Source organism: Drosophila kikkawai, chromosome X (assembly GCF_030179895.1).
Source record: "Drosophila kikkawai strain 14028-0561.14 chromosome X, DkikHiC1v2, whole genome shotgun sequence".
Taxonomy (NCBI): domain Eukaryota; kingdom Metazoa; phylum Arthropoda; class Insecta; order Diptera; family Drosophilidae; genus Drosophila; species Drosophila kikkawai.
In genome coordinates this window covers 24,690,549-24,703,538 of record NC_091733.1, presented here as the reverse complement: position 1 = coordinate 24,703,538, position 12,990 = coordinate 24,690,549, and the positions used below count along the sequence as shown (strand labels likewise).

The 12,990-nt window shown below is 43.8% G+C and overlaps 4 protein-coding genes across 4 annotated transcripts; 3 read left to right on the top strand and 1 right to left on the bottom strand.

Moving 5' to 3' along the window:
- The first annotated feature begins 29 nt into the window (after nucleotides 1-29).
- On the top strand, nucleotides 30-3,009 carry LOC138929067 (probable serine/threonine-protein kinase yakA). Its single transcript, XM_070287948.1, has 3 exons — nucleotides 30-807; nucleotides 872-1,353; nucleotides 1,414-3,009. The coding sequence occupies exons 1-3, from the start codon at nucleotides 125-127 to the stop codon at nucleotides 2,391-2,393; spliced, it is 2,145 nt and encodes a 714-aa protein (XP_070144049.1). The 5' UTR covers nucleotides 30-124; the 3' UTR covers nucleotides 2,394-3,009.
- Nucleotides 3,010-5,554: 2,545 nt separating this feature from the next.
- Or7a (Odorant receptor 7a) lies at nucleotides 5,555-6,997 on the top strand. The gene is made up of 2 exons (XM_017179700.1): nucleotides 5,555-6,799; nucleotides 6,920-6,997. Exons 1-2 carry the CDS (start codon nucleotides 5,555-5,557, stop codon nucleotides 6,995-6,997), a joined length of 1,323 nt encoding a protein of 440 aa, XP_017035189.1.
- A 1,233-nt stretch (nucleotides 6,998-8,230) lies between these two features.
- LOC108083794 (E3 ubiquitin-protein ligase MARCHF5) lies at nucleotides 8,231-9,442 on the top strand. Its single transcript, XM_017179721.3, has one exon. It carries the CDS (start codon nucleotides 8,369-8,371, stop codon nucleotides 9,344-9,346), a length of 978 nt encoding a protein of 325 aa, XP_017035210.1. The 5' UTR covers nucleotides 8,231-8,368; the 3' UTR covers nucleotides 9,347-9,442.
- Nucleotides 9,443-11,042: 1,600 nt separating this feature from the next.
- Nucleotides 11,043-12,790, bottom strand: GIIIspla2 (Phospholipase A2 group III). The gene is made up of 2 exons (XM_017179907.3): nucleotides 11,998-12,790; nucleotides 11,043-11,510 (listed from the first exon to the last, which is right to left on the bottom strand). Exon 1 carries the CDS (start codon nucleotides 12,649-12,651, stop codon nucleotides 12,013-12,015), a length of 639 nt encoding a protein of 212 aa, XP_017035396.1. The 5' UTR covers nucleotides 12,652-12,790; the 3' UTR covers nucleotides 11,043-11,510; nucleotides 11,998-12,012.
- Between the last annotated feature and the right edge of the window lie 200 nt (nucleotides 12,791-12,990).

Here is a 12,990-nt window from a genome sequence, read left to right as displayed (position 1 = left end):
AAATTAAAATAAAAAAGAAGAAAAAATGAAAGAATTAATTTAAATGTATAAATTTTCTTCTCTGTGCTTCTTAAATTAATTCCCCCTTCGGACCGACTCAAGACTTTGACTTTCTGGTCCTGGTATGCGGTGGCTAAAACCTGGTATTGCCTGCGGTTACTACTCCACAAACTACTTGACAATGCCCCCAAAGGGAGCCACCCACTCGACCCATCCAAACCTCCACCCAGTTCCGGGCTTTTCAAGTCCGAGTTTTAGCTTTGTTTTTCGCAACTCAATCTCGTGTCTCGTGTGTCCGCCCTACGGAATGCCGCCCACATTTATACACAAATCAGGAACAGGAGGAAGTAGCAACAAGATGGATGACTGGCGACCGGGAGCCACCAATATGCCAATCATGTCGCCATCGCCTTACCTACTCAGCCGCTTTACCAGCAATGTGCCCCTGCCGACGCTCTACGCGGGTGATGCAGCCCGCAAGCCGAAGCTCTCGGTGATCGAGCTGCTGCTGTACAACATGGCCTCCCTGCTGGCGGGCGTGGCAGCTGGCTATGATGTCCGGATGTCGAATGTATCGCCCGTGCATCCCACTCTCCTCAGCGAGGTGCCCGCTCTGAAGGCGGCTCCCAAGGCGGCGGCAGCAATACAAGCAGCAGCAGCAGCAGCATCAGCTGGGGATGCACAGGCGGCAGAGGAGGAACCAAAGCATAGGATGCAAGAGCAGACTTTGGAATTGCTGGAGGTGGATGCACAATTGCTACAGGATAACAGGGAGAGCACGCCCCGAAAGCTGGCCAGCCAGGCGAGGTGAGTTGTTAGCCTTTGCAGATTTATAGAAATGAAGATTCATTCGTCTCTTCAATTGCTCCAGATTTGGTGGCATCGAAACAGCAGTGGTTAGCAAGTCACAGCCCACATCCCTGGCCCGTCGCATCGGTGGCAGTCAGCCTTACTACACGCCCGTGCAGCGGACGCCGCAGCATCAAATGCACCAACAGCAGCAGCAGGAGAAGCAGCTTCAGCTGCAGCTCCAACACACGCAACATCAGCAGCAGCAGCAGCAGCAGCAGCAGCAGCAGCCGCTTCAATCTGCCCTGGCGGAGGCCACTGGACTGGGCGGCATCTATGCCGGAACTCAGCCACCCACACCATCGCCCCGCCGCAAGCTGAGCAATAGCAACAATTTCGGTAGCTCCAACACCTCGAACAATCCACCTCAGCAGGCGGATGTCTTTGAGGAGTTCCGGGTGGGCGGTGGCATTGGTCCGCCGCCATTGTACGCGCCAGCGGATTACCTAAGAAACGGACCGAGTTACTCAAACGATGGTGGTAACTACAGGAATGGTTACTTTGGTAAGTAATTCAGGTCATCTCCTTACCAAGTAATCCTTACATTATACGCCTCCCTTGCAGGCTCCAACTACTTCCCCTACCGGCCGGAGCTGAACTACAGCTACGAGCGTGACTGCAAGTCGTATCCGGATTACTCCTACGACTACAATCATCGGCTTCCGGACTATTATGACTATCAGTACGAGGCGCCAGTGGTACCTTTGCCCGTGCCTGCGCCGCCCTCAACCTGCCCGGGTTCTCTGCCCGTTCAAGCCCAGACCCGGACACCACCGCCACGTGTCCCTCAGATGGGTGTAAGCGCTGCCGGGCACCGGCGTACCCCCTCGACAGTGTCCAACAACTCGAATGTGCTGCTGGAGCACGAGGAGTTGCTCTGCTATGACTACAACAACCTCAACCTGAATGCGGACTACGAGAGGGGGGAGCGGGGGGAACAGGTCCCAATGCCCACGAAACAGGAATTGTATGCGGGCTCGCCCAAGCTGCTGAATCGCCTAATTCACAGTCCCCTGCCGATGACCAAGAGCAAGTACGCCACGGCGGCGGTGACGAGGCCAGCTAGCCTGCCCTTTGAGCAGCATGCCCTGCAGCTGGGCGGCGGTGGGTACCAACAGCAACAACAACAACAGCAGCAGCAGCAGCCGGTAGGCGGCTCCATGGTTTCCTCATTGCCACCGCCACTTGCCGTCGTCAGCTCGGGCCAATCCAAGTTGCGCAGCTCCCTAAAGAAGTACAATGGCGCTGGGAATGGGTCCACCTCGTCGCAGCAGGGTACACCCACTAATCCCACGCCACCGGATTCGTTGACCAGCGATGATAGCTCCTATTTGAGTGCCAAAGAGGGTTCCATTGGTTCCCAGCACAGTCGCGTGCGCTTCAGCCCGGAGGCCTATCTGGATGCCAATCTGTTGCCCTGTTTGGGTCGCCGGATGACAGCACCGACCATGCAACTGCCGCAGCAGCACAATCAGCAGCAGCAACGAAGGCAGCGGCAGGCCTCCAGTGGCAGCACACCATCGCCATCGGCCTCTTCCTCCTAGCAGGCGCGTCTGGCGCTGACCCTGCAGTTGGCGCGAAGTCCGGGAGCGGACGTTGGCAGCGGCGGTGGGCAGCTGGGAGCAGCTGTGGGTCTAACGCTGCACCAGCAGCGTGTACCCTATCGCTGGTACTCGGGAGCACGACGATCCCGCTCGGCCCACTATGAGTACCGATTGTGAGGGAGCAGCAGCGGCAGCAGCAGCAGCAGGGAGAGAGCAAGTGAAAGCGAAAGAGAGCGAGATGGCAAAGAAGAATCTGCTTGAAGCTTGAAGAGAAATTGCTAGAGAGCTAAGTTTCCCTCTAAATATAAGAGGCTGAAGCTTCTCCCAAAGAGAATCCAAACCAAACGCAGCAAGAATCGAAACATAAAGCTGGGCGGCAACTGAGAAACAGAGAAACCCAAGAGCATTGGGTATACATTTTGAGCGCAGGATCAACAAGGAGCACGCGTTTTACCTCAACAAATCCAGCAAAAAGGAATTCCAGTTACAGTTTACATACATATATATAAATATATATATATATTGGATATATATTGGATATATATTGAATCTTGTAGGATATGAAGCGAAATCAAAGCGAGCATAAGGCCTGTACATAAGAGAGTAGTCAAGAAATATCTATATATAAATATATAAATATATGTATATTATAATATATATACTTATATATATATATATATATTTATAAATTCAATGTTAATATTAGCTTATATTGTGTAAAGATTAGACAATAGACAGGAAAACCTAGAGCGCAGGGGTTGGGTTTTTGGAAATTATCTAGATCTTGAGAAGATATAATTAATAAATATGATGGGAAATATAAATATTCTTTGTTAATATCAATATTTAAAGATTCATTTCGATAATTTTAGAAATTTAAAAATACAAAAATACAATATTTGAAAGAATATTTATACATTAAAGTTAAAATTGAAAATTTATTTTAGTTTACTATATTGAGCGCCATATTTTTAGTCTTAATCGGACTTTTCCTCTTGATATACATCTTCTTAAAATCAAGAAAATTTTCAAAAGCACCCCCTGCGCAAAACCACACACAAGATATAAACATATAATATATATATATATATATATATATATATAACCCTATATAATGCCACCCCAAACGCTCCCAAACTTGTGCGATTTGCCTTAACCGTAGATTGAAGACTTCACTAGTTTTGCCTAATGCCAGATTCCAGAACCTCACGCGACACTCAACCAACTTATAGCTAATATATAACCCCCTCCTCATTATCCCATTCCGAGTCAGATTCCGAAAGAGATCAAGTGCAGCCAGCTAGCAAAGCCATTCAGCAACAACAACAACAACAACAACAACAATAATAATAATAATAGTTATAAGTTATGATAATTATATTTAAATAATACTTAGTAATTCCGAGGACACCACATCCCAAATCAAGACACACGCCAGCTCCACGAAAGCTCCATTTTTAAGTCTGACAAAATGTTTATATATACTTATATATACTATATATTTATAGACACCTAGCATACACATATATAGATATAGATCGGTATATATATATAGAGATATAGAAGCGTTAACCCAACCACTAGCTCTGAATTGAATAACAGCATATAACTCGATCGATTTACAACTACTTATAATGGATATATACATCATATATAACGAGAAGAAACACTTTCCCCTCTCGCTATTATATGCAAAAAAAATACATATAACAAAGCATATTGCTGCTGTTTTTTTTTTATCCACAAAATAATAAATGAATATAGCTATGGATAATGATATAATGGCGATGAAATTGATAACTTTACATATACATAAATACATATATACTGCTATTTAAATGCTTATTATGTAACCTGCATTACATATATATTGTGTGAATCTGCAAGGATGCCCCAGAAATCGCTGTGAAATTGAAATCACTTTAAAAAGCAAGCCACAAAAATTGTATACATTTGCCCTAAAAATTACGGAAAATATTGATATATCGACACTATATCGATAACTAAAGCGAAAGTTGATATAAAAATCGATTTTTTAATATTGCGATATTCTGTTTAATATATTGAACCCCTCCTATAATCAAAAAAAAATATATAAATAATTTAAATACATTTTTTTTTTTCGATAATATCTATAGTTTAAAATAAGCGACATTTAAAAAAAAAAAAAAACCCCGATATATCGTACTTTTTCTCTTGATTTATATTCTTATTTGTCCTGAACTTTTTGATAAATCATATTCAAGTTTTTCAAATTCAAATACGATTTAAGTTTATAGCGATTTCCCTGGCAGCCCTGATATATGTACAAGCATTCATGTATATTTCCGGAGTGTTCGGCAAATCCTTAGAGATTGTAAAGGGGTTCCCACATTAAATTTGTTTATATTTTTCTGGAATTTTAATTTATATACCAAACTTGTTCATCCAAAGCTGATTTAATTCAATATATTAATAGCCTTGGGAACACCTTAAAGCTTCTCCAGGGTCTTGTGGTAACCCCCGGCTAATCTGTGTAATCTGCAAGCACAAAGGCTTCCCTCGACTCTGGCGGTACATATACATTATGAATATATTCATTTTATTTTAAAGCAGCCCTCATGCATATAATTACCAATTAATAACTATAATTTAGACAAATTGTTGTTTATGCTCACCAGAAATAGAAAATCAAAAGAAAAACCAAGGGTAAACCAAGAAGCAAAGCAAATACCGCCCTCACAGTTTACCTTAACGCTCCATGCTCCACCCTCACTTTTACCTTTGCCCTTAACTTAAACTTTAGCTTAATTGCCTGCATTTGCCTGCATTATTTATTAATTAATTAGGAACCGCGGTGGTCGCCAAGAGTTCTCAACTTTCGAGTGAGTTGTGTTTATTTGTATTCGCTGCCTAATTGCCTTGGGTTAAGTAGAGGGTTTTTATGGGGTTAACACGGAGGCGGGGACAGGGATCGCAGGCAGGCAGACAGACAGACACGCAGACAGACACACAAATATGCAATAACAAATGCTGCTTGTGACTTATGTTATGTACAAATTAGCAATTAACAATTAACAATTGACGATTGACGATTGACGATTCATTTAATCATTCAGAGACCAAAATGCGAAAATAAAAACTATTTTTTATAAAACAACTGTTGTTTTACCTTTACCTTCATGGCTATAAAAGGACTCTTGAGTTCATTTAGAGTCCTCAAAAGTGTTTCAGCCATGGCCAAGGCAAGTCACAAGTCGAAACCGGAACCGGAACCGAAACCGAAACCGGAAGAGCTTCTCGAATCTCGTGAGGCCTTTAGGAACCTCTTCAACTGCTTCTATGCCTTGGGCATGCAGGCACCGGATGGCAGCCTGCCCACCAAGAGCAACGCCTGGCAAAGCATCTACCGATGCTTCTCGGCCTTTATGTACCTCTGGCAGTTGCTTCTAGTGCCCACCTGCTTTGTGATCAGCTACCGTTATATGGGCGGCATGGAGATCACCCAGGTGTTGACGTCCCTGCAAGTGGCCATCGATGCGGTCATTCTGCCTGCCAAGATTGTGGCTTTGGCCTGGAACCTGCATCTGTTGCGTCGGGCGGAGCATCATCTGGCCGAGCTAGATGGTCGCTGCAAGCGGCCCGAGGAGTTCCAAATGATTATGGAGGCAGTGCAATTCTGCAATAGACTTGTGTGGTTCTATCAGCTCAGCTACGGCTTCTATTCCTTCTCGACTTTCGTGTGCGCCTTCCTGCTGCGTCAGCCCCCGTATGCCCTGTATCTACCCGGCCTGGATTGGAAGCGCTCCCAGCTGCAGTTCTGCGTCCAGGCCTGGATCGAATTCTTCATCATGAACGTGACGTGTCTGCACCAGGCCAGCGACGATGTCTATGCTGTGATCTACCTGTATGTGGTTCGTCTCCATGTCCGGCTTCTGGCCATGCGGGTGCGGCGATTGGGTAAGAGTGCCAATGACGAAGCCACAGATGGTTATCCGGATGAGCGGCGGCAGGAGGAGCACTGCCAGGAGCTGCAGCGCTGCATCGTGGATCATCAGACGCTGCTAAAGCTTCTTGACTGTATTGGGCCCGTGATATCGGGCACCATCTTTGTCCAGTTCCTCATAACCGCCGCCATCATGGGCACCACAATGATTAATATCTTTATTTTCGCCAATACCAATACGAAGATCGCTTCGATCATTTATCTGTCGGCGGTGACGCTGCAGACGGCGCCATGCTGCTACCAGGCCACCTCCCTCAAGCTGGACAACGAGGAGCTGGCCCTGGCCATCTTTCAGTGTCGCTGGCTGGGTCAGAGTGCCCGCTTCCGGAAGATGTTGCTCTACTACCTGCATCGCGCCCAGCAACCTATCACGCTGACCGCCATGAAGCTGTTCCCCATCAACCTGGCCACCTACTTTAGTGTGAGTTGAATTTAGATCGAAAATAGCATAAAACTTGGATATATTGCATTTGAAAATTAATTAATAATTAATTTAACAAAAATATTTTCAACTAATTCGCAATTGTATTTATCTTTACAGATAGCCAAGTTCTCATTTTCGCTCTACACACTCATCAAGGGTATGAATCTTGGCGAGCGTTTTACCAGGACGAATTGAAGAAACCGTTGGATCGATCAGTTTTCAGCTTATATATATAATAGAGCAGCACTGGACAAAATACTTATATAAAAGTGAATTTCGAGGAGGTTTATATTACACGTTAAACTTTTGTTTGAGAAATTCTTGGGACTAGCAAGTCAGGGCTTTAAGCACCACTGCTTTAGATTAACTTAGATTCGAATATATTTCACAAAAAGAGTGCCAATAAAAAAAAAAAACAAAGTAAATTAGAAAAAAATAAATGCATTCTTGGCTGAGTGCAATCCTCGTTGGGCATTAACCGAATCTGAATTACAAGTAAAATCGATAATGATCGGCTAATCGGGCAGAACAGAAGCTTTCTGCTGCTGCTGCTGCTGCTGCTGGTGCTGCACCTCCCCATGGCCATTATCCATTACCAGTTAACCATTCCCATCCCGAGGCTAGGCACCTGCCAGGAGAGACGACGAGACGATCCCCGCCAGACCCCAAGTGCTGGATGCCCCAATTCGAAGTGGTACGTACCACAAGTTGCCAAAGTGGAAAAGTGGAATGGAAAGCCTGTCCCCAGTCTCAGTCCTAAGATGCTGGCCAAATGTTCTTCTGCTCTCGAGCCGACAGGTTCTGCTTATTTTCGGTTCGGTCCGGCGCTGAGTTTATCTCGGGACTTGGTTTTGCGGATGCCTTGTACTTCATCTCCAAAGTTGAGGCCACAAAGTGTGTGTTCAATTTTTGTTTGTGATTTTGTTCTGTGAATCCTTTAGCTTAGTGAATCCCTTGAACAAGGAGCCAGGAGTGAACCATTCTCACAAGGAAGGAAAGTGCCAGGTGAGTGTGTGTGTTACCATTGCCACACATTTGCATCCAGCAGATCCAGTTTGGATCTTGGACTTGGCCTTCGCCTATTTTCACTCGGTCGGCCAACAGGTTTTCCTTGTGGCATGTGCCACATTCGCCGAAAGTAAACCACAAAAAAAAAAAAGAGGCATTAAAAAAATAATGAGAACTCCTAGGAGTCAAGAATCGAGAATGTGCGAGAATGTATTTCTCTTTTTAAAAATCTATTAATTTTTTTTTTTAAGGGAATGAAGGTTCCTTAAAAGATATGTCACAAAATATACTTTAACACCTTTATTAATAAATAATTTAAAACCCCCTTTTAAAAGTTCTCAAAGATCCCCTTGTATTTGAATAATACTCAAGAGAAGATAGTCCCATTGGCAGCTTTAAACTTGAAATTGAAGCAGGCCTGGGGGCAGTGGCAGTCACAAATTCCTTTCCTTTCCCTTTTTTCACACCAACAAATTTCTCAGGCCACATGGACACTAGGTAGGTTTTTGTTTTTTTTGGGAACTCAAACCAAAGTTCCAGTTGCCCATTCCAAATCGAATGGGAGAACACACGATGATGCTCCGCCGGCGGCAGTTCAGAACCCATTCGATGGCTAAGCGGCGCTGGCGACTCTTCGGCGGTGTCGAACCACTTGGGGAGGAGGAGCGAATGTGCTGGATCTGCCTGATGACCGACGAGGAGCAGCCGCGTCGTGACTGGCTGCATCCGTGCCGCTGCCGGGGCAGCAATAAGTGGGTGCACGAGGCCTGCCTTGGCCGATGGATCAATGAGAAGGAGCAGCAGGCACCGGATGTGCCCGTGACATGCACCCAGTGCCGCACCGAGTACATTGTCGTAATGCCGCCGCTGTGCCGCTTCGATGCTTTTCTAAATCGCCTGGACAAGGAGTACGAGCGCTTGTGTCCCAGCGTCCTTATGGGCATCATGTCGGGCACCGTTTACTTCTCTGGCGTATCCTACGGAGCACTCACCCTGCTCGAGCTCTCCAGCAATGAGATTGTCCTGCAGCTGCTGCAGCAAGATCCCATCTTGATGATGATCCTTCTGCCGTCCGTTCCAATGCTGCTGCTCATGACTCGCCGCATACGCTGGGACGATGTTGTGGTGCACTGGTTGCGACGTCGCCGGCGGAGGAGTGTGCCACCGGAGCAGTTGAACGCGATGGGAGAGCCGCTGCCGGGCGCCCCCTTGGACGATGACTACTTTGAGGAGCTGGAGCAGCATCAGGACGAAGTTGAGGCCACGGAGCACTTGGGCGGAATTACGCCCGGCTTTTGTGCCGCTCTCAGCCTGCCCAGCATTGCCGGTCTCCTCGGCCAGACGCTCTTCGGCGGCATCTACGAGACCAAGAAGCTGCTGGCCATCGTGCTGGGTGGTCTGACCTTCGTGGTCGTCAAGGGCCTGGCCAGCGTCTATTTGCGCCAGGCACAGTACCAGCACAGGCGTCAGCGATGTGTCCTGAACTATAACCATTCCCAATCGGTCACAGCCCCAGCTTCGTCCCGAAGGAATTAGATTAGGGAATCTCTCTAAGCCTTTGAATTACAATCCAAAATTAAATGTGTCTGGGGAAAGACCACAGAATCTTATATTTATATAATAAAAGAGGTTTAGAAAATGAGAAAATTGTCTAATATGTTGCCAGCTTTAATTGATAAACTGCTGGGAACAAAAGATTATCCCTTGCAGGGTATTATAATTTTAGTCAGAAGGAGCCATTTCCGACCCTATAAATCATATATATTCTTGATCAGCATCAAAAACTGAATCGTTTTAGCCATGTTTGGAGGAAAAGAAATTTTTAGCCATTTTCTCAAAATTTGATAAGGGGTTACATCATTAAAATTTGCAAAAATTTGCCAAAAATTTTAATTTTATAAAATTTCGAAAAAAGTAAGCAGCTTTATTAACTTCATAAAAACTAACACTAAACTGTTTTCCGAACTGAATTTAATGCTTTCTTAACCGAGTTATGATATTTTTATATTTAAATATTAAAAAAAAAATACAAAAGTTTTTTTAGTATAAAAAACCCGATGTTATAATACAAAATAAGATTTCTGGGCGAACAAACAGAACTGTTTTCCAAATTGAAATTAATGCCTGTTTGGACGAGTTATATTTTTTAATTATATGAAGTTTTTTTTTTTATTAAATTCTGATCATAGCTAATATATTTATATAAATATGAACATAAGGGTATTTATTTATATATTTTTGCCATAGCAAATATTATTCAATTCCTATTGTTTATATATATATTTCCGTAATGAAAGTATTTTATGACGTTTGTAAGCAACTTTTTTTTTTACAAAAACAAAATCTAAAGGGGAAAAATCGCTTACACATAGCAGATTACAACGTAATGGCATAGCGCTTTCGGAGAATCCGTGATTACAAACTGCTGACATTGACGCCATATGGCAGGAGGAGGAAGTCCACTCGCATTTTACACTTTACACAAGCCCCAGAACAGACAGGCCCCCCAAAACGTCGTTGTAAAACTGTATAAACAATCAATAGCAGCAAATAATAATAATAAATACACGTATTTATTTATTAATACACTTGATTGCGTCAGCTTTCACCGATACGGATTCCTGAACTAGACCTCCCAGAGCGATTTATTTACTCAGTTCCAATGGGCACTTGAGCTAGTACTTCTATCTCTAGTTTTTCGTAGGAATTTTATAGACATGTAATTACTTGGATTTATTTCTTGCTTCCCAGCTCATTTAAAAGCAAATAAATATATATTTGAATAAAAAAACCCAACTATTTACAAGTAGAAACTTTGAAACTCAACTTGTTGACCCATTTACCTTGCCAAGTTTCGAAAAGTATTTCAATTTTGGCACTTAATCAAGGTCAACTGATTGCTATCAGGGAAGTCTCGATCCTTCCATGACGCATCTAAAGCAGAGAGGAGGAGGAGGAGGAGGAGGTGAGCCGTGCTGAGAGGCAACTCAAAATCCAGGGGTCGCCTGGTCATCGCCGGGGGCAACGGCTACGTCAATGCGACGACAATCACAGTCCCCAAGCTCCCCAGACGACACACGTACAATAAGATCGAATCGATGGAAGCTGTGGCTGCTGCTGCTGCTGCTGCTGATACTGATACGGCGGATGCGGATGAGGGGCAAAGTACGAAATTCCACGGCGAATCCAAATGTCGGATTATACGGGGAATTTAATCACAAACTGCGTGATGTTTTTTTGTTCTTTGGAAATTCCTTTAATTTATTACAACTGCGACTACGACTAGGTTTACGTACGTTAACAAAGCGCTTACTAGGTACCTAAGGGGTATACTATGTTCTACATACTACAGAGCTGTTCAAAACTTTGTTTTCTGACAGCCTATATATGTATAATGTAAATGTATTCGAACCTTTTGGCCTAAACTAGAATTTGATGACTGTAGCGACTACCACTAGGCATTATAATAGCACTTTCAGGTGTGTGTGTGTGTGTGTGTGTATATATAGTAAGTATATAGCTTAATACAAAGACGGATATCTCTCCTCTCCAGCTCTTGCTCTAATGAATAAAGTTTCGCAATGCCAATGGCTTTCAATTAAGTTTCAAACTCAATTGCAGCATTGCTTAGCGATTTCTTGGTCGCTCCTTAAATGGGCAAGGTGACTCCTCCAGGGGGGATATTCCAGTTTAACGACAACTGAAAAAAAAAGAAATTTATTAATATTTCGGAGGGAATTAATTTAAAGATATTATAAGAGAACATTATTTCTTAGTTTCTGTTATTTTATTTACTTGTTATTCCTAAAACTTTAAGAAATTTTCTGCCTTTTTTGAAGTTGTAGAATTTCCAAGTTAAAAAAAAAAATTAAGGGAACTAATTGTCAATTTATTTAAGTTTAATTTGCGCTAAAAAATGCCTTTAAATAAGCTCTGATAATTTATAATTTTAAGAATATTACTAATATCTGATAATATTTATTTAAAAATTTTAAGCCTAAAAATTATGATTCAAATTTATTCTTTATTCTTGGAATATTTATTTGAAAATTATTACTCAAATACTAATCAAAAACCTAGTTATTTTAATACGATTTTTCTCTGGCAAATATTTACCCAAATATTTTATATTTTAAAAAGCAATTTCCTAAGTGATATCTCCCCAAAAAATAGTTCTTAAAACTCACCTGAAATAGGACACTTTAGAACCGCTTGTTGCTGCGTAGGTAAGCCTTATGGCGCACTTCCTCACGCTCACAGGGATCGGACTCCTTCCCGGTGCCGCCGCGCTTCACACATACCGTCTCCGCCTTTAAGCTGAAGCACTGCGTCTGCACAATATTAAAGAATAGTTTGCCAATGGCATTGGCATCCTCGTCGCCGGCCATTTTCAGGCAGGTGCGGAAGCGCAAATCGCAACTGCAATGGGACAGCGTATACGGACGATAGTTGAAGAGGTCATAACGATTCGACATCCCATCGATCCACATTTTGCAGTGGTCATGCTTCCGGCAGCATTTGTCCGCCTTGGAGGCGCCACCCAGGTCATTGTAGGTGCCATTGGCCAGGTTACCGCGTCCGCACCATCGTGTATTTGGTGCTATTAGCCAATCGGACAAGTGTCGTTTCCGGCGTACAACGCTGGGGGCAACGTCACTGGTCTGCCCGTGGATGTGCGTTTGGGTCTCCGCGGCGGGGTCGTACGATCCGTGACGGTCGGCCAAGTGCTTGGCATCGGCACCAGGACAGGCGCACAGCAGTTGCCAGGCTGCCAAGAGCACGAACGGCAGCAGCACCATTAGCTGCAGGTGGGAGATCGTGGGAAGATTGCTCTTGATCATCGTCGTGTTGTGTGTGTGTGTTTGTCGATTAGCCTTCACATTAAGTTTATTGATTGCACTGTTTCACGTTTGGCGCTGATTGCCCCTTTTATATGCTCCGCCGCCGGCGCAAAACTGCTGCGAAATTCTTGGAATGCAGACACAGCCGACACAGCCGGTGCTGCTAAAGCGTTTCCACTGACCGCCAGTGCTCTGCATTTGTATCTCTTATTAAATATATACAAATTCATCATACTTGCAGTACTGGGATATATAGTTTTCTATGTCTAAATGGAAAATAGCACTAAATTAAAGTAGAACATTTTCTAATTGCCATTTGATAAGCTTTGATAAGTCCTT

Coding starts and splice junctions, on each gene's coding strand:
- LOC138929067 (XM_070287948.1), top strand. CDS start 125: ATGCGGTGGCTAAAACCTGGTATTGCCTGCGGTTACTACTCCACAAAC. Junction 808..871: donor AAGCTGGCCAGCCAGGCGAG/GTGAGTTGTTAG, acceptor CAATTGCTCCAG/ATTTGGTGGCATCGAAACAG. Junction 1,354..1,413: donor CTACAGGAATGGTTACTTTG/GTAAGTAATTCA, acceptor CCTCCCTTGCAG/GCTCCAACTACTTCCCCTAC.
- Or7a (XM_017179700.1), top strand. CDS start 5,555: ATGGCTATAAAAGGACTCTTGAGTTCATTTAGAGTCCTCAAAAGTGTT. Junction 6,800..6,919: donor ACCTGGCCACCTACTTTAGT/GTGAGTTGAATT, acceptor TTATCTTTACAG/ATAGCCAAGTTCTCATTTTC.
- LOC108083794 (XM_017179721.3), top strand. CDS start 8,369: ATGGGAGAACACACGATGATGCTCCGCCGGCGGCAGTTCAGAACCCAT.
- GIIIspla2 (XM_017179907.3), bottom strand. CDS start 12,651: ATGATCAAGAGCAATCTTCCCACGATCTCCCACCTGCAGCTAATGGTG.